At 35.8% G+C, this 20,854-nt stretch overlaps 2 protein-coding genes and 1 pseudogene across 3 annotated transcripts in view; all 3 read left to right on the top strand.

Annotated features, from left to right (window-relative positions):
* The window catches only part of LOC149549327 (succinate dehydrogenase subunit 5, mitochondrial-like), a 92,786-nt pseudogene extending 75,364 nt beyond the window's left edge, over nucleotides 1-17,422 (top strand). Inside the window, exons 2-3 of the transcript XR_016354077.1 lie at nucleotides 15,817-16,130; nucleotides 16,429-17,422. The product of XR_016354077.1 is annotated as a succinate dehydrogenase subunit 5, mitochondrial-like (transcript). The remainder of the gene's footprint in view (nucleotides 1-15,816; nucleotides 16,131-16,428) is intronic.
* LOC149549329 (uncharacterized) lies at nucleotides 976-4,429 on the top strand. Its single transcript, XM_089792780.1, has 6 exons — nucleotides 976-1,791; nucleotides 1,931-2,163; nucleotides 2,279-2,431; nucleotides 2,580-2,980; nucleotides 3,118-3,523; nucleotides 3,658-4,429. The coding sequence occupies exons 1-6, from the start codon at nucleotides 1,118-1,120 to the stop codon at nucleotides 4,236-4,238; spliced, it is 2,448 nt and encodes an 815-aa protein (XP_089648906.1). The 5' UTR covers nucleotides 976-1,117; the 3' UTR covers nucleotides 4,239-4,429.
* Nucleotides 7,738-9,648, top strand: LOC149549328 (enoyl-CoA delta isomerase 2, peroxisomal-like). Its single transcript, XM_089794896.1, has one exon. It carries the CDS (start codon nucleotides 8,400-8,402, stop codon nucleotides 9,069-9,071), a length of 672 nt encoding a protein of 223 aa, XP_089651022.1. The 5' UTR covers nucleotides 7,738-8,399; the 3' UTR covers nucleotides 9,072-9,648.
* Nucleotides 17,423-20,854: the final 3,432 nt, after the last annotated feature.

Raw genomic sequence — 20,854 nt, 5'->3', positions numbered from 1 at the left:
AAAACGCAAACTAACAAAAAACACACATTACTTATCCTGGGAAAAACCCTCCTCTTGAGGGAAACAACCCAGCCCACAAAAATGATGATGCCTTTATTAAGTTCTCAAAACAAATACACTGAACCTTACTTATGATTGAAGTCTTCAAAGCAATCAATCGATAAGCTTGTCTTTAACAAATTATGTCACAGTCTCTAATAAGACCAACTGATTACAAGTGCTATGATTCTTAGAATCAGCGCAACAACCTTGCTCAGAACAATTCCAAAATTGCAATACAAAACATATATAACTCATGGACTTCTACACAGTGCGATGATAATCAGGACCCACAAAATTCTGTGATTACAATAACTGAAAATATAATGCTGCTGATAAACTCTCAGAGCCGAATGAATATGAACACTCCAAGAGAGTAACATCACAACCTCTGTAAACATAAAATACATTATACAAGAGTTTGATCCTGATCATAGTTCCAAAAATCGCCATGAAATCGCCGAAATCGCCGAAATCGCGATAAGATTCATGGCTCCCGATTTTTTTGGAATCGGAAATCACTGGTGGCGATTTTTTCGTGTGAATCGCCTGAATCGCCAAAATCGGCGATTCATGGCAAAAATCGCCAAAATTGCCATCGTGAATCTCCAGAAATCGGCGGCGGCAGCAAGGATAGAAAGTTCAATTTTTTAAAAAAAACACATGTTTTATTTGCTTTCTAAGTTGACTTTCCTCTTTGTTATAACCCTAAAGAGCCTTCTATTTGCTTAGTATGAGTAGAAGAGAGAAAGAGTGAGAGAGAAGAAGAGAAAAGAGAATCCATAGGTTTCCAATCGGCAAGAAGGAAGAGCACCAAAGAGATCAGAAGTCCATTTGGGGAGGCCATAAATTGCATTGGGAGCATTAAGGAGTCAATATCAACACTCCTCAACTCATTTGCAAGAGGTAAGTGTTGGTTTTTTTTTTGCATGTTAGTGTAGTATGCATTTTTTGTTAAATTTTTTTAGTGTTCATTTGCAAATCTTGAATGTTTTTTATTTTTAGTTTTACTAAATTGCAAACTAGGGTTTGTTGTTTTGTAGTTTTTGTTTATTAGTTGCAAACTTTGATTTTTTACATGAATTTTTTTATTGCAGCAGCCCTTTGCTTTCATTTTCCAATTTCCACAATGGGTAAAAAAGATGAATGCTGGAAATATAATGAAGAGTTTCCTGGGAGAACCAAATATCAAACAAAATGTATATTTTGCAAAGAAAAAATAAATTCGGGAGGTATCTATAGATTGAAATACCACATTGCTGGCATACCTGGCCATGATGTCACAGTTTGCACTCAACAAACCGCTGAGGTAAAACGCTCTTGTTTAGTGGCATTAGAAAAAATTGAACAAGACAAGTTGACTAAGAAAATGCAACTTGAAGGGTTAAGAGGTATTGGCTCCCGTGCTCCCACATCCGCAACCGCATCTACATCTGCAAGTGCATCTGCATCAGCTTCCGCATCCGTAGGTTGTGTTGGGGAGGGTTCTTCTAGGCCTCCTTTTCATCCTAGTGCTAGTGCTCATGTGAGTGTTAGTGGTAGTCAGTCTCATACTGAGACAGAGTCCAACACCAACCTATTGCGGCCTAGAGTGCGGAAAAGCAGAATGGATAGTTACTTTGTGCCCCGCACTACTCCTGGCTCCCAACCCACGCTTGAGGGCATGGGTTTGAACAAGGAGATTCATGATGCTGCCAGAAAAGAGATTTGCAAATTCTGGTACTTTTGCAACATTCCATTTATTGCAGCCAGGTAATTGATTCTTTTTTCTTTGTTATCTTCAAAGTTAAAGTTAAAAGTAAAAGTAAAACTTTAATTATATCTACTTGTTTTATGATTTTAGTTTTTGACATCTAAATTTCTAATCAATATCATTATCTATTTGTGACAGGACTCCTTATTGGCAGAACATGATAGATGCAGTTGCCATTTGTGGTCCGGGGTTTAAAGCCCCAACTGAGGCTGAGTTGAGTGGATACCTCCTGGAGGAAATGGTTGAGGATATGAGGCATGAGCTTGAGGACAACCGAAAGGAGTGGATTGAAAAGGGTTGCACCATCATGACTGATGGTTGGACAGATAGGAGGGGAAGAACACTCCTCAATTTTCTTGTATCCTGTGGAGGTGATTGATCATTCTACTTTCCTACATACATAATTTTGAATCGTGATTGACTATTTCAAATTTTGATTTGTTGATTGCTAATAGTAATTATAATTCGTTGTTTTGTTACTTGTAGGATATACCATGTTCCTCAAATCCATTGATGCTTCTGCTCATGTAAAAAACGCCACATACTTATGTGAGGTTATTGAGGAAGTTATAGCAGAGGTGGGGGAACAACATGTGGTGCAAGTGGTGACGGATAATGCAGCAAGTTATGTTGCTGCAGGTAAACTTTTAACTTTTTAAGTTTTGAAAATAAATTTATTTGAATTTTGAACTTTTTCTAATTCTAACTTAGAATTTCTAAGTTTCCTAAGTTCTAAGTTCTAACATGTTTGAAATTTGAATTTCTAATTATCTTAAAATTGTTGTAGGCAAACTTTTGATGGAGAGGCACCCCACCATATTTTGGTCCCCTTGTGCAGCACACTGCCTTGACCTCATGATGGAGGAAATTGGCAAACTTGAGTGGGTCAAGTCATGTGTGGAAAGGGCAAAAAACATATGTAAGTTTATTTATAATCATTCATTTGTCCTTAGCACAATGAGGAAGTACACAGGAGACAAAGAGTTAGCTCGTCCAGGGATCACGAGGTTTGCCTCGAATTTCATCACCTTGCAGTTCTTGTTGACATCAAGGGATGATTTGAGGAGCATGTTTGTTGGGCGGGAGTGGATTTCATCTTCCTATGCTACGACCACTGCAGGGATAGATGTGGTGGATTGCATATTTGATGATGATGGTTTTTGGAAACCTGCTAGAGAAATACTTAAGGTAATTTTATTGCAATTTAACATTTAATATTTTACAGTTTACTATGCTAATTGTTTAATGATTTAGTTTTACCTTATATTATTGAATTATTCTATGTTTAAGTTTTGACTCAAATTTTTGTTTTACTTTATATGTAGGCCACTGAGCCTCTTGTATCTCTCCTACGAACTGCTGATGGGGAGAAGCCCTCTATGGGCTACATATATGAGGGCATGGATAGGGCCAAGGAGGCCATTAGAGCTCAGTATGCAGGAGTGCAGGAGAAGTATGCCCCTATTTGGGACATCATTGATAGGAGATGGCAGAATCAGCTCCACAGACCCATCCATGCAGCAGCTTACTTTTTGAATTCAGCATTTCGTTTCCGTCCTGACTTCAAGGCGGATGAGGAGGTTCTCACCGGATTATATACAGTGATCCAGAGGTTGAGTACTGATGAGGATAGCAGTGCTGCAATTATTGAGCTTGATAAGTTCAATAATAAAGAAGGGCCACTTTTCTCTAGCAGGGTAGCCATAGATGCTCGGGAAACAATACAGCCAGGTAAAAATTAAATAATATATTCAATGTTCATGAATCTAGATTCTAAACTTAAAGTTGATTATGTAATTTTAGAGTTAACTTGTAATTTGTAATTTGTAAATGAGACTAATTATTTTTATTTTCCCTTATTTCAGATAGATGGTGGCAAATGTTTGGGGCCACAACCCCAAAACTTCAAAAAATTGCCATTCGTATTCTGAGTCAGCCAAGCAGCGCTTCTGGATGTGAGCGCAGTTGGTCCATGTTCGAGCACATCCACTCGAAGAGGAGAAACAGGTTGACAGTGCAGAGGTTGAATGATCTTGTCTTCGTTCATTACAACCTCCGTCTTAGGATCAGACAGATTTTGGGCACTGACTCCTCTCCGATCATTCTGGAGGAGATTGATCCAGAATCAGAGTGGCTCACAGAGGTTGTAGATCCAGTCTTCACTGAGGAAGACCGTGCGTGGATTGACCAGGTGAACATAGAGGCTGAGGTAGCTAGAGCACGTTCTTCAGGCATTGGTAGACGCACACGTGCACGCATAGACACAGGCCCTAGCGACATTCGTGAGCCCATCTTATATGCGGGAGATATGGCTCGACAGTCCTCTAGGACCTACATTAGACGCCTTGCTACTAGGCAGACTGGATACTCAGAGGCTGAGGCTGAGGCTGTAGCCGAGCTTGAGGATGATGTTGAGGATGATGATGACTATGAGCCTGAGGCTTGAGCTGGAGCCTTGTTTTTATATTTTGTTTACAGATATTGATACTGAATCATTGATAGACATATGTTTCAAAGTTTCAAACTTTCATGGATCTTCATCTTAGATTCTTACATAAATTTATGATTTGATGTCTTATGGATCATCTTACATACATTCTATGATTTAAATCATTATGATCATTTGATTTCTATTTACTTCATCTAGCCTACAATTTACATTTTAGAATCTTAGATAACATAGTTACGTATGTGATGGATTTTATGTTTCATGTTTATGTATGTTAAGTTTTAACTTCTATTTGATGATGTTATAGTGTGCTTAAGTTATATTCAATAAAGGGTGCATGAAATAAGTTTTAAATTGTTAAAATCTTTAAATTTAAAGGGTTTTTTCAAATTTGCCGATTCATCGCCGATTAATTGCCGATTCATTGCCGATTCACGATTCGATTCGCCCTTGCCGATTCCGATCCGATTCCGATTCACGTTTCTTTGATCCTGATAGTACAGGAAAGAGATGATACTGCCAAAGCTGAAAGGTCACTCATCCACATCAAGCGACAACAGCTACAATATACACATGGCAACATTTAATATATGAACCTACATCTTCATAAAGAGGATTATCGATCTCAGAAGAACCGATGACATCCATAAATGATGTGAGTGCCTTCAATGCTGTCTTGGTAACCATACATGCACAAAGATGCCAAGTGAGCGAACACATGGCACCAGGTTTGACACAACCATGATAAAACATGAACACAATAGAATAATAGATAGAGCAATGCATAAAGAGCAATGCACAAAGTGAATATAATAAACACGGTGAACCATGAATTGCTACGACTTGTCTGCAGCAGAGACATAGAAGGAAACACAAGAAGAAGATAATAACATCCCTGCATATGTAAGTGATTACAAACCAGGTGAAGTAATGAACAGGAAGACAAAATGAAGTCCATCGAAACAGATATTTACAGAGAGGCTCATGACATATCATCAGAGGTATGAATATATTTTGCAAGTACTGACTTCAACAGAAATTAGCATGGTGTTATGATCTCAACAAAAGAAAGATGAACTTTTTGACTTTCAAGGATGGATGGGAAAGGATGACAGGAAAGGAGAATGGCTGAATGTCCAGAATACAATTTTTTTGAAGTAGATTAAGGGAATGCCAAGGAGTTAGACTTCTAGGGGAAGCATGCTCAAGATGACAAGTCTGATAGGGATGAAGGGATGAAGAAGCCAAACAAGTTGAGGATTGGAGTGTCGAAGGATCGTGGAGTTTGGGGAATAGGTACCAAGGGATGGATGAATGAGGAAGTTTGGAACTCCAACAAAATGCAAAAGGCTTAGGCCTTTTAGCAGACTTTCGAGCTAAAACACTCAAAAATGCTAAATAATGGTAAGAAAGCATATAAAATTGTGACAACCCGAAAGGTTGATAAAAAAAACACTTTGAAAAAACTAAATTTTAAACTTAAAAGGTGAAAAAGACTAAGAAAGTGGTATAAGAGGATGCCTATCATTGAATCTCTGGTAAAGCCACAATTAGCGGTCAAAATTCAAGGATTAGGGATACTTAATGAATGGTACGCTAGTAAGAGAAGGTTTGGAATTTCGAGATGTTGACAAACTTGATACTTAACCACCATTAGGTTCCAGACTTTAAGGTTCAAGGACGGTGGATGAAAAGTACGAGTGTGAAGGAAACCATGATAGTTTGAAGTATCAACAAGTAAAAGGTTTGGGCAAAAATAATTTTCAGACTTAAGAAGGTTAAGGAAATGGTATGAACGAAACAAAACCCTTGGCAAATCAAAAGGCCAACAGTTTCAACATTTAGGCAATTTTACAAGGCTTTAGGAAAGGCATGCCAAGATAGATACACCAAAATTCCAAAACATAGACATCTTTCAACACTCACCCAATTTTAGGGTTTTTCAATTTGGACAACTAACTAAAGCATAAAAACAGGAAGCAATACAACAACTAGAGGTGTATTTTTAGCATGATTAGTCCATTTTGATCTCTCTGGCTGATAACAACTAGTGGGCAATATAAGGGTGACATAAAATGTCAATAGTAATCAATGCAAAAATATATCTTCAATCATGAGGAATACACTTGTTTGGTATCATAACTTGCTATCATTCTTCTTGTTCTCTTTAAGTCATATCTCCATGGACGATTTTATTTGTATTTTGAGTTTGGAGATCCATTCTTGAGATTGAAGCTGAATTTGTCTAGTAGATTGTGAGTAGTTATGGATGCTTAGTTAGGCCATAAATCTTGTGTTGAAACCAAAGGAATGGCGTGTGAAGGGTGAGCAATAAGTTGGAAAATGTAGCTGCAAAAGGAGCAAAAACCAAGTAAATATCTCTCTGCAATGGCTAGTCAGAGATCAATGAATGCAAATGATTCTTTGTCTTTTGTGGTTCATAATTATTTTGAGGAAAAGGAGGAATATGTAGATGAAAAGGGCAATTTTAAGTTTCCTAAGGTTAAGATTTCAGATCTCTATCCTGAAAGGGTATAAAGGCAAAAACTTTACATTCTGTTAGACAATCTGAAATTGATTTGTTAGGTTTTAGAGTGGAAATTTGTCCAGTCTGTCTCCCATTCCTTCTACTCAAAGATATTAAGCGTTGTCGTGAAAAAGGATTCTTCCATGTTCATTTTTCTTATGTTGACATCATTCTTCATCCCCATTTCAATTATGATATTAGTGCTGAATACTTTGGTAGCTTAATAGATACCCATCGTAGAGTATGGGACCAAGCTATCATAATGAAGTTTAGAGGCATCCTAATTAAAGCTTCTAATGAACATGAAACAACTACCAAGACAAGAAACAAAGGAGATGCTTGTGTTGCTATTAGGCCAAACTTTACCATTTCTTTAAAAGATAAATATGTCTAGTTCGTATTTTGTTTATTATTACAAGTTAAAGGTTTCATTCTGTTGAAAATAGTAGCTGCGATAGAGATCTTGATCTCTGGAAATATGAACGTTATTATCGTTATTGTCATCTTCAGCTGAAAAGGACACTTAAAGTTTAATTTGTAATATTATAAATGTAAATGACATGTGTCATTCTCATGCATTGAGGCATGAATATTCAAAGAGTCATATTTAAGAATAGGAGTTATGAGAAACTCAAGAGATCTTCGGTTAGAATATGAAGAGTATCTTCTATTGTTATATATTCGCATCATGCGATAACCATTGTACATTTTTGAACATTTCATTATCAATAAAGATATTTTGTGTTGTGTGGTTGGGTTTTTCCCTTCATTCTCGAAGGGTTTTCCCAAGATATTTTTGGTGTTCTTTATTTCAGTTTTATCTCTCTCATTGCTGATTATTTTCATAGTTTTCTGAGCTCAAGTTTCAACATGGTATTAGAGCTAGTTTATGTTCCTCGGTGAAAGTCTGTGCATATTAGCTGTTTGTCTATCTATTCCCAAATTGGTTATCTCTATGCAAGCTTGTGAGCCATGTAGAGAGTCGGGATTCATAACCACAATCCTTGGTCTTGGCAAGTTGCAATGCTTTGCTCACAATTTCTTTGATCTTCAGTTACCGTCTAAAATTGGGTGACTCAAAAAGGAAATGATAAGGCCAATCATGACGTTCAATTGCAGATGTTGTGGCGAAGGATGACTGGATAACGTCTAGTCATTCAATGGCGTTCTTCTATTGTCAAATTTGTCGTGTTTTCATTTATATTTGGAGTTTCTTATTTATAACTGTCACCATTTTTTTAAAGTCTACCGTTTCTCAAGAGACCTGTGCATGAAAAAGGAGGACCTGGGATCTCATTTTGTGTGAATTATTTCGGTAGCTTCTTGTGTGATATGTGAATTATTAAGTCGCATGCATGTGCGTAGTATTTGTTTTGAGTGCTCTCTTGTTTTCATTGTAGAGTATCATTTGGATTTATTATTTCTTTCCAAGCCATATGATATCGTGTGCTAGCATTTTTTTTTGGGTTGTGTCATTTGCTTCCATTTAGTGTCATCGCTTTATTTCCCCTCTTTGCTCTATTAGAGGATGTGCAAGCTTGGCGGATCATGTAGAAGGCGACCTCCATTGTGTTTGAAATTTTGCAAGGACATACCAGCAAAGGCAGGGCGTGTCATGGGAGAAGACCTACATGACGAAAATGTGCAGCCTTGAGCATCACAGAAAGATCTTCCTCCTGAAATTTGTGGAGGATAATGAACATAGGTTCACTCCTGACCTCTGCAACGACATTCTTTCAGCCCTGAGAACAGTCAATCAGTCGGATGCCAGAGCTCTCAATGATGGCAAGTTTTACTCAAACGGATTAGACTTGGATTGGATGAAAGAAGACGCCGCTACAAGATTCCCGTTTCTTCTCATAAAATTTGAGAGAGACATATATCATATGATGAAATTGAATGTGCCCACCATTTCAGCCATTTGTGGACATGCGGTGGGTAGAGAGTTTCTATTTGCCATGGCGCACGACTACAGATACATGAGGTCTGATTGCGGCTTTTTGTACAATAGTGTTGTCGATATAAATGTCATGCTTCTGTCAGGGCTTCTCATTTTGCAGCTCGTTCAAATTCTTCTGCCAGAGGATAACGATTTGAATTATGAGTGGGGTGAATTCTCTCATCTCCCAGGCAACGTTTCACTGATTTTTTGGCCCTTACCATGTACTGCAGCTACAGGTGTCTCTATCTTTCCCCATATTATTAGTTTTTTTAATATGCGACAGGTAAATTACTTTCAATGCGTATTCTTCTCCTGGAAAATCTTGTTAGATTGTTCTTGCATGGTGGCATCTTGTAACTGACGTCTCATTATTATATATGAGAGAGAGAGGAGTTGCATGTGGTTATTTTTTTTTATACATTGAATAAAGTTGAAGAGGAAGACCTGTAAAAGTTGACGACATTGAAGAAAATCAAAGAGCTAAGCTTTTCTTCATTAAATATTGATTTGATTAGTGTATGTTATTTTATAATTATGAAGCTGCAGAAAGAGAATAATGGTTTCTCACCAGTTTTAAAAAAATTTAAAATTTTATGATTATATTTCTCATATAGATCATAATTTTTTTGAAATAGTATGTTGCTTCTCCTCTCTTGGCTGCAGGATGCAACAAGATGTATTAAGATGAGAGTATTGATTTGCATTTGGAGGGAAATATTTCAGCTTGAGGGGGAGATTTATTTTGTTGTTTTCTAAATGATCAAAATAGTCCTTAATCTTTATGATAAATCCATTTAATCTCTCTTCGTTGCAGGATGCAACAATAAAGGTAATAGGTTTCTTTGGGAGATCTTAGCTTCAGAGGGAGGCTTCATAATTAAGAGGTAGTGCTTATAGAAACCTCTTCATTATCATATATGCTTGTGGTATTTATTAAATTTGAGACTTAAATGGAACTAAGTCTTGTTTTATACATGTTTCTAATGTTTGTGTTTTTGAGACTCGTGTTGGAAAAGAGTTTCAATTGTGATTTTATGAGTTATTATTTATGTGAAATCAATAAAATGAGATTGTAAGATCAGCTATGATAACTCTTTCACTATGCGATAGTGAACATCATGTTGAGAGAGTCCATGATGTCATCACGTTGAGATATTCCGTGATGGGAGTTAGATGTCATGTTGAGAGATCCATGACAGTTCATGTTGAAAGAGTCCGCGAACAAAGGCTTAGCTGTTAGTCTTGCAAATCTTTTGATTGATTCCATGAATGTGATTAATTATTACAGGGTTTCATGTTGAGTTATTCCATGAATATGATTGATTGTTACAGGTTTTCATGAATCTTATAGAATATATCATTAACATTTTAGTTGCAGTTTTGTGTGCTAAAGATCTCTCTCTGGCTAAGAGGGAGTGTTGAAAATAGTAGCTGCGATAGAGATCTTGATCTCTGGAAATATGAACGTTATTATCGTTATTGTCATCTTCAGCTGAAAAGGACACTTAAAGTTTAATTTGTAATATTATAAATGTAAATGACATGTGTCATTCTCATGCATCGAGGCATGAATATTCAAAGAGTCATATTTAAGAATAGGAGTTACGAGAAACTCAAGAGATCTTCGGTTAGAATATGAAGAGTCTCTTCTATTGTTATATATTCGCATCATGCGATAACCATTGTACATTTTTGAACATTTCATTATCAATAAAGATATTTTGTGTTGTGTGGTTGGGTTTTTCCTTCATTCTCGAAGGGTTTTCCCAGGATATTTCTAGTGTTCTTTATTTCAGTTTTATCTCTCATTGCTGATTATTTTCATAGTTTTCTGAGATCAAGTTTCAACAGATTCTCCAACCAAAATCAGTATTTGCCACCATGGGAGGACGTTGCATATATAGATTACTGAATATAGTCTTTCCACCTTCAAATTTTCCAGGAGTAAGCTACCCAAAAGGTAGCAAGAATGTTCAATACTATGGCAGACACATTGATCATACATGGTTTGATATAGGCTTCCCTATCATATAAAAATTAATTAATCAGTTTCAACCTTGATTCAAGAGTTACCAACCCCTAGCTCAAAATGGTTCCCTTATAGGCTCAAGACCCAAAATAGGAGATTATCTAGCGTAGACCTCAAATCTTTGCCTAATGAGACTTTATTATAGCAACTAGAGGCCTCTACCAGTGGAAGGCCAAGTATGCCCTCTATATCATATTTATTATCTAGCAATTTTCCCAACACCTTAAACAAGCCATATATAGATTATAATCTTTAGGAAGAGTTAGAATCATCCACTTGGTTTCCTATAAATAGAAAACCTTCAATCAATCCTTATCCTTCAAAAAATTTCTTAGCTACATTTTCTGATCTGAGCAGTAATCCTGAACGAATGGATGGATTAGTTATTATCTAGGAATTTTCCCAACACCTTAAACAAGCCATATATAGATTATAATCTTGAGGAAGAGTTAGAATCATCCACTTGGTTCCCTATAAATAGAAAACCTTCAATCAATCCTTATCCTTCAAAAAATTTCTTAGCTACATTGTCTGATCTGAGCAGTAATCCTGAACGAATGGATGGATTAGGCAAACAAGTCAATAAAAAATTAGCCTCGATTCCTAAAGAAGAGGAGAAGAAGCCCAAGGGTAAAGGTTAAGGACTAAAAGTCACTAAAATGGGAGAAAAATATGATATGATAAAAGAAAGACTCCAAAGGGCCAATAACCAAAAGAATCTAATATATAAGATTGAAATAAATGGGAAAAAAAAAGAAGGTTTGGTCCTTTTGAGAAGAAGATTCAGCAACTTCTTTCTTGATTGTCATTGTTTTTGAACTTGTTAGCATTACTACATTTTTAGGTTTTATTTCAAGGGCATTACCTTTTTTTTTTTCTCGTCCTTTGATGAGCTATCTCGGCTAGTTTGTTATTTTCTAATTGTCTTTGTGACTAGTTGGATTTTTTCTAGTTTGTTAGCTACTGTATTCATGAGAGTCTTTTGTTCTTCTCCATCTTGCTTTCTCTAAGACTTAACGTTTGTCTGATATGTTTCAAATAACCATCTGATGTTGGTGCTCTTGTTTGACCTGATAGCTCACACTAGCTATGCCATTCATCGGGGAAGTAGTTTGTTTGTCTATTTTTGGAATTGAAGAACTTATGGTACTTTGAATTGAAGAAACTCCATTCAATCTAGCCTGGTTATCTATACATGTGCTTCCGACATTCCTTCTATCAATGGCAATATCATCTAAATTGTATTGGGCAAAGATCATCCATTGTGCCATCTAGTTCATCTGCGCTTTTGAATTTTTCTATTTTTCACCCAAGTCAACATGAAGTTTGACCTCATGTTTACCTCAACTTTTTATCAGGATTTGCTATTGGGAAGGTTTTAGGTGTCAGCCATCTACCTGGTTCATAACCTATAACTTCTTATTCTTTCCCTTTCATTTCAAGCTTAAAAATGCTTTTCTTTTTGTTATTAGCCTTTGGGAGTCTTTCTTTTGTCATACCATATTTTTTCTCCCATTTTAGTGATTTTTATTCCTTTGCCTTTACCTTTTGGTTTCTTCTCCTCTTCCTTAGGAGTCATGGCTAATTTTTGACTGAGATGTGTGACCAATCTATCAATTAGTTAGGTTTACTGCTTAGATCAGACAGTGTAGTTGAGGAAGCTTTTGAAGGATAAGTATTTATTGAAGGTTGTTTATATATAGGGAATCGACTAGAGGATCTCAACGATTCTTCAGAATTATAATCCCTATATGGCTTGTTTGAGGTGCTTGGAAAATTCCTAGATAATGAATATGATCTAGAGGACATACTTGGTCTAGCATTGGTGGAGGCATCTGGTTGCTCAAATAAAGTCTCATCAGGCAGAGATTTGAAGTCCATGTCGGATAATCTCCTATTTTGGGTCTTGAGTCTATTATAAAACCATCTTTGGCTAGGGATTGATAACTCTTGGAATTGGAGGCTGAGTTTGGTTAATCAATTTTTCTATGACAGGAAAACCTATGTCGAATCTTGTATGATCAATGTGTCTGTCATAGTCTAAAACATTCTTGTTACCTTTTGGTTAGCTTACTCTTGTTGGAAAACTTGATGTTGGAAAGATTGTATTCAATAATCTATATAGGCAACGTCCTCATATGGTGGCATATTCTGACTCTGGTTGGAGAATGACAACTTTAACCTATAATAATAAACAAAATGCAGACTCAACATCTTCCAAAGAAATGGTAAAGTTTGTCCTAGAAGCAATACGAGCATCTTCTCCCTTTCTTGTCTTGGGATCTGTTTCGTGTTCATTAGTTAGCTTTAATTAGGACAACTCTAAACTGGGCTATGACAGCTTGGTCCCATACTCGGCATCAACTATCTATTAAGCTTCCAAATTATTCGGCACTGATATCACAATTGAAATGGGGATGGAGAATGATGTCAACATAAGAAAAAATGGACATGGAAGAATCCTTTCTTCACACCAACGCTTAATATCTTCAGGTAGAAGGAATGGGAGATGGACTGGACAAATACTCATTCCAGATTCTAACATATTGATTTTGGACTGTCTAACAGAATGAAAAGATTTTGCCTTAATACCCTTCTCAGGATAGGGATCTGAAATCTTAACTTCAGGAAACTTAATATTGCCCTTTTTGTCTACTTATTCATCCTTGTCCTTGAAACAATTATGAATCACATAAGATAGAGAATTGCTTGCATCCATTGGTCTTTGACCAGCCATTGTCTAGAGATCTTTACTTGGTTTTTGCTCCTTTTACTGGTACGTTTTCCAACCTACTGCTCACCCTACAGAGACCTTTCCTTCAGCCTCAACATGGGATTTACGGCCTTACCGTGGGTTCACAGCTACTGATGATCTAGTAGCCAAATTGAGCTTCAATCTCCAGAATGATCTTCAAACTCAGAATACAAATAAACTTCTTTGTCTATGACAATATGACTTAAAGAGAACAAGAATATTAATAGCGAGTATTGACTAGCCATTGTAAAGAGATCTTTACTTGGTTTTTTCTCCTTTTGCTGCTACATTTTCCGACCTACTGCTCACGCTTCACACACCTTTCCTTCGGTTTCAACACAGGATTTATGGCCTTACTGTGGGTTCACAACTACTCATGATCTACTAGCCAAATTGAGCTTCAATCCCCAGAATGAATTTTCAAACTCAGAATACATATAAACTCTTGTCTATGACAATATGACTTAAAGAGAGCAAGAATATCAATAACAAGTATAATACCAAGGAAAATTCCGAGGGTCTGATACCGATTTGGGGAAGATTACATAACCATAAACCAACAATGGAGGTTGGCGGCCGAATGGCTATAGCTTCTTATTGTTAATCTTCAGAAAATAGCTCATGGAATCAAAGCAAAAAACATACATGCCAGTCTGGTTTATGATATCTCATAAGAGATGGAGCATACTCCCTATGGAAAATATACATCCTCAATGATTGAGTCAGAGGATTAATCTTTTCTTTAGAGTTCTTTGAACTATTTGAGCTTTCCATTTCTTTAGGCTCTACATGGGCTCTTAGTGCAACCTTCTTAGTGTTTGGGGATAGTTGAACCACATCCCTTTTTGCCTGCAGTGTTGTGGAAGAATGTTTAAATTCTCTTAAAGACAATAATTATATATATATATATATATTTGGCCAGAGGATATCAAAGCTTGTATGCTTACACACCAACCCTATAACCAATGTAGATTCATTTTATAGCTATTATCTCCAACTTAGGCTGCTTTTTCCAAGACACGTGCATATGCATCACAACCAAAAACTTGAGGATGTATGAATGAAGCTGTTTTGCTTAAATACAACTCCATAAGTGTATTTGCAACAAGATCTGATGTAGTACACTGATTAACTAGATATAAAGTTGTGGCAATTGCTTTTGTTCTATGTTGGATCCACTAAGCATGCTCCTAGCCTTCTCCATCAATGTTTTGTTCATTCTTTCTGCAACTCTGTTTTGTTGAGGGGTATATGGAGTTGTCTTACAATCTGATATATTGTGATCGTTATAACATCTTTTGAAATTTGTTATCATCAATCCTCAAAATCTTAATCTTTCCACTAGCCTGATTCTCCACAAGAGCCATAAACTCTTTAAAATGGCAAACACTTTAGATTTTCTTGTATCGAATCTTACAAGGAAATAAACATAGAAGGTTAAAAACAATATACCATACCCCCACAACTTACATGGAGAAAATCCTTTTTGAAGAAAGACCCCTCTCAAAAGAAAATGAATTATCTAGTAATCCAATGTTACAATACACTTGTAGAGTCTATTTCTATATTGGAGTATCACCAACTAGAGTCCTAGAGTTATTTGTCAAGACCATGAACCATGACCTGAAACCACCCAAAAGGTAACACTCAAATCCCTAGTTAGAAATCCAACTAAAAATAAAATATTCCTTCCCTTTGCCATAGACTACCAACAATTCATTCATCACCCTGGGCATTCAATTTTGGCTTCACTCTCTCCGTTCAAAGACGCCTGATGATGATGCCATAACACATTATAAGCTGGTCAGCTAATGTATCTACCTTTTACTGCTCTTTTATGTGTAACGAATGTACTTTATGTGGTATCCCAACTTCCAGATGCCATATCTTTTATTCTAAGAGGCTGTTTGGGCCCTGACTTTTTAAATTGTAAAGCTAAAAAATATGTATTTATCAAGCATCCCTAGCAATGGTATCAAACAATTTGGAATATTTATTTTGCCTAAAAATTAACATCTATAGCTTGGCAATTACTCTTTTTGTATTCTTAACATCCAGTGCAATGTTGAGACATCCTTCCTATCAAATTGGCAGAAGTTAAGAGGAAAGCCTTCCATAGTTTTGCTTACAGAACATTGATTAGAATACATACTTATTATTCATTAAATAATAAATGGTTATTGATTATGTCACACTAAAGCTAGAAGCCCAATTGATCCAGACTTTTGTTTACAATCTGGAAGTGCATAATGTGTTATTGGAAATGGTAAGTAGCAGACTATCTCTGTAAACTATTTTGAATGAACTAATAATCCTTTGCAGATATGAAATGCAGGTGTTCAATTTCAGTTGGGACTTCTGTACGGGCATTTAGTTCTGACATTCACGTGTTTCCTCAAGTAACAGACCCTGTTGTTAAGAGAGCACTCAAGGATGTATTGGCTTCAGATTGGGGTGAGCTTGAAGGATCTCTTAAGTCTATTGTTATGGATGCTTTGTTGAAAGAAACAGATGATAAATCTGGGAAAGAAGCTTTGGCCAATGCATGGCGTTCTGCAGAGGCAGTAGAGCACTTCTCTGGAGTTTTAGAATCGTTGAGAATAGAAATAGATGATATAAGTGGGTCTACAAGCGAGGTTTGTATTGTCTTAATTTTTTTATATACTTGTTAAGTAGATCTCATCTTTGAGATTAAAATTTGAAATATTTGCTCATGGTACTATAAACATACAGGTGTTATAAAATCAAAACTAGGATATAATGCATATACATGCTCAGAAAATATGTCCACAATTTTTAAATTGAGCATTATCATCATCGGGTTTGGCAGATTAGATATGTGAACATTTAAAGAATATGCTGTACATTTACCATGGCTTACAATCTGATAAGCTTGTATCCTTGTCTGGAATTTTTTTCAACTTTCCTGTGCAGCGTGAAAATACGTTATCATATTCCTTATCAGAAGAGAGCTTCTTGTGCAGAATGTGAGACCTTACCAGATGAACTTCAAGTTGCTTTACAGGCTGCATCTAAACAATACAGCAATTAGTTGGATGCATTTGGCCTTGAAGAAACTTACTTGAGAAAGAAAGTTGGAAATGAGCTAGGCACAAGAATGATTCACATAAAGATGATTTTGCCAATAGCTTATTTTGAGGAGGATTCTGGCATTTTTCTTCAGGGGTACCATTAATCAGAGTCGGAATTAATATGAGATGCAAAATTTCATGTTGATGATGCGCTAAGTTGTCAAAGCTCACCTGATTGCTGTTATTTTTGTATTTCATTGATTATTCGTTCTAGTTTATGCCACTTATGAACCGAGGTTGCCAACTTTTGGCTGTCAGGTTATACTTCTTGGAACCTCTGGAATTTCTGGCTCATACATTGAACAACAGAGTTAGCCTAAGAAAATCCTTAAAGACTGGAGATCGCAATTTTCATTGAACAACGTAGTTAGCTTAAAGGTATTCCTAAAAGAATGGAGAATGCATTTCTCATTGAAAGGTTTCCAAGATGTGTTCGAAAGGAAGTGACAAGAAAAGCCATTTGGAGATGATATATTTCGTTGCTATTGGTTTGTCGAAAGGCTGTATTGATAGAGATTTCGAGATTTTGTGACTTGTAATTCAGACTACAAAGTGAAGAAAATAATTTGCTTTAGACAAGTATTTTTCTGCAATAAGGAAAATCTTCTGCAGGGTATGGTTCAGTGTTTGGATTATGGACAAGTTTTAAAGAGTTTAAATATCCATTTAAGCTGGCTCTTTGGGCAGTGGGATGGTTCAGCCATTTAATTTAGGCAGCCATTTCAGTGCATTTCTCCACACGCTATCCTGCCAATTATCATATGCATGTGTATGATATTGGATTACACATTATTGTATTTGGTATAAAAAAATGTCTCTATTTTTGTTCATGTTCATTTTACTAGTTGCTATGGGTTTGATATGCAGATTTTTTTTCTGTTACTGCCTTACTAGTTTTCTTAATTAGATGCATGAATGGAATGGGGTTTATCATATGCCTGTGTATGATATTGGATTACACATTATTGTATTTGGTATAAAAAAATGTCTATTTTTGTTCATTTTCATTTTACTAGTTGCTATGGCTTTGGCATGCAGATTTTTTTTCTGTTACTGCCTTACTAGTTTTCTTAATTAGATGCATCAATGGAATGGGGAAAATGAATTTTGAGCTAAAGCTTACTTACCATTCAGATTGGACCTCTTTTAGTTATGGAGGATAATGAAGTCCTATAGGAGAGTTTTTAAATGCTAGTATACTTATGTTTGCATGATGCATTCTTGACTTTCTTCTATGAATTGAATTGATCTTGATGCTTGATTGGATATTGTAGAGTGGTGGAATGGAGTTCACTAGTATAAACTAGGAATCAAGCCCATTCATTTTAACATACATTGAATAATAATCAATAGGTCCAATTTGAGGCCTATTGGAAAAAAATGGGTATGATTAGGTTATTCTTTGGTTGTGATTTGATTAAATTGAATACGATTTAGATTGAAGATACAAGAACAAGGTTAAATGATTAAAATTTGACAATAATCAGAATAAGCAGTGAGCTGCAGAACATATATTTGAACCTTCGAGTATATATTTTAAAAAAAGGGAACAAAAAAGGAACTTGTCATCAAAATCTAGGCCTGAAAATTTGGGACTATGTGGCTAGGCGATCTAGTTCATTAAGGTGTTTGATGCAGGATTTCAAAAACACATTTTGGATAGACATTTTCTATTAATTCTCCTTAAATTTTTTCACTATAGCCAAAATGTCCAAGGTTTTGTGATCTTTCAAAGTTTGAATCTTTTTGTCCAATTTGTGCCTTTTGAATCTACAATCGTTTAGATCTGAATTCTTGGACACAAGAAGAGTGAAAATGTTGTTGGATTGCATAGGTTCTTCTCTCAGCCAAACCAAGGTAAAAATTAACTTTCACTACAACGATGCTGTTTAGATAGTGAGCTTACCCTTGCAAGACAAAGGCTAAATCAAATGTAAAATATTGAATTGGTTAAATTAAATGTCAAACTTGACGATGCTGATGTAATAGTGCTCTTCGGATAGGACCTACAAGCATTGATGCGACCACAACACCACAAAACAAGATCTATCATGGAAGCTAATTGATTAGGCCAACCTATGGTTATATTTAAATATTAGTGATCGAATAACAATGGATGAGAACCAACGTGTTGAAAGATGCAATTTTAGACCCAATTTGGGGGATTAGGGTGCCTAGTACCGTAGTCCTTTAGGATTAAGGTTCCTAGTGTCCGAATCCCACTAGGACTAGGGTGGTAGACATGGTATACACAAGTTGAAACACAAAATTTGATAATCTTGTGACCATATGACTAGTTTTGCAATGAAGGGGCTAAAAAATGGCTTGGAAAAAATTATAAGGAGACGGTAAGGTGAGCTAAAAAATGGTGGTAATTGTAAGAGTTTATAATTTTTGACACTACATTTGCACATTTTAGTGGAAGTATGAGCTCAAGTTCATACTCACAAGAGATAGAGAAGTATGCACTTATGCTTGTAAAGAAAATGTGAATAAGAAGACACAAAAGTGGGTTAGTGCTCAAAACAAGAACTCTTAGTCAACTAGTTGAAGAGACCTCAATAGTCAAATTATCTAGTCAACTAGTTGAAGAGACCTCAACAGTCAAATTATCTTAACGAATATCATTCTCAAACCATTATTTCAAGAGTACAAATGGTTCTATAAAAAGAGCAAGATTGTACCTTAATTTAGGAGGCAAGAGCCATAATCCAACAAATAGCAAGCTATGTACACTATAGGTTCATGGAGAATCATGCATTCTATTGGCCAACAACGTGTGTTATGATAGGGGATTCATGTTAGAAGCATGAATTTTAGTGGCTAGCAAGTTGTGTTACGCTAGGTGATCCATGGAAAAGAGTGAAGTATAGATTATGCTAGACAACAAGATGTGTTATACTATATGATTCGTGTAAAAAAGTCAAATAGGTCTAGCAAAGTATGCAGTCCTAGTGGACGCTAGATCTTGATTGCAAAATGGGTGTTGTAGCATACACCAACGTAAATATTACCAAATAAAATCCTTTGTTTGCTAGGCAATCTAAAATCTTGATTGCAAATTGGGTGTTGCAATGTGCACCAAACACGTGACTTACTAAATAAATTACCTTGTTTGCTACACAATTCAAAAGACAATTACACAAATGGGTTTTATAGCGACACAACAAAAAAATTGATATCTATCAAATTGCAAAATGGGTGTTGTAGCAACACTAAGAATAAACAAGAAATAGGCTTTATATGTCACCCATGTAGAACACAATTATTCTACCATGGATGGGGGAAGGGTTGAATTGGTAGAGTATCCAAATTTCAACTCCTTAATGAATTAAAATAACTCTGATGGGGGTGAATCAATAGATCTAAGTTTTAGATCCTTAATCATTCAAAATAATTATAATAAATTGATGAGCATAAAAATAGAAGTGATAAGAGTAATCACACATAAAAGATACAACAAATCAAGTACGTGGAAAACCCAAAATGGGTAAAAACTATGGTGATAATTGTTGTTAGAATCGATTATCGTAATCCAACCTCATGAATTTTTATTTTTACCAAGTTAAAGGGCATCGACTCTAAGGAGTCACCAAACTCTTTCTTGAGAGCACCAACTCCTAAAAGAAACACCAATTTCTTAATTTAAACACCAATTCAACATCTTAGAAGCAACAACCATCAAGAAGCTATAGTAATCCTCTTTTGCAAACTAACACTAATTTATGTTTTCTTTCTATGAAAACATTCATGATGTATCTCTTTTACTAATTCTACAATCTTCACAACATCACATCTTCCACACACTTGGATGTTACAACTCCCTTTCACAAAATTTCACTCGTAGACTTTTCTCATTTGTAGAGTTATTCTACTGCATTTATTCAAAATAAATTTCACAAAACATCCAATGTTAATTGAGATATCTTCGGTCTAGATTTCAACATTCTCTTTATAGACAGGTTCACTCTCACCCACTTTATCACTCTTTCAATCTTCTTAAATAAATACCTCCATCAGGTGAACAAGTTGAAGGAAGTTTAAACCACTTATTAATTGATAACTTAGTTATAACTAAACATACTAACCTACCCAAGTAGTCATCAGAGTATAACTACACATTTGTGTATATTACCTTTACCCAAACACATGAAGATATAGGGAACAACAAGAAGATATTATGGGAATATAATTTTTATATCACTGAGGATGACACACATTCCACATAGTTTGTGCAAGGTTGCTTTGAATAATTCTATTGTGATTTG

Source organism: Cupressus sempervirens, chromosome 7 (genome assembly GCF_028749045.1).
Source record: "Cupressus sempervirens isolate cs-2001-9-10 chromosome 7, ASM2874904v1, whole genome shotgun sequence".
NCBI lineage: Eukaryota > Viridiplantae > Streptophyta > Pinopsida > Cupressales > Cupressaceae > Cupressus > Cupressus sempervirens.
The sequence above is the reverse complement of the archived record's forward strand: the minus strand, read 5'-3'. Positions and strand labels throughout refer to the sequence as shown.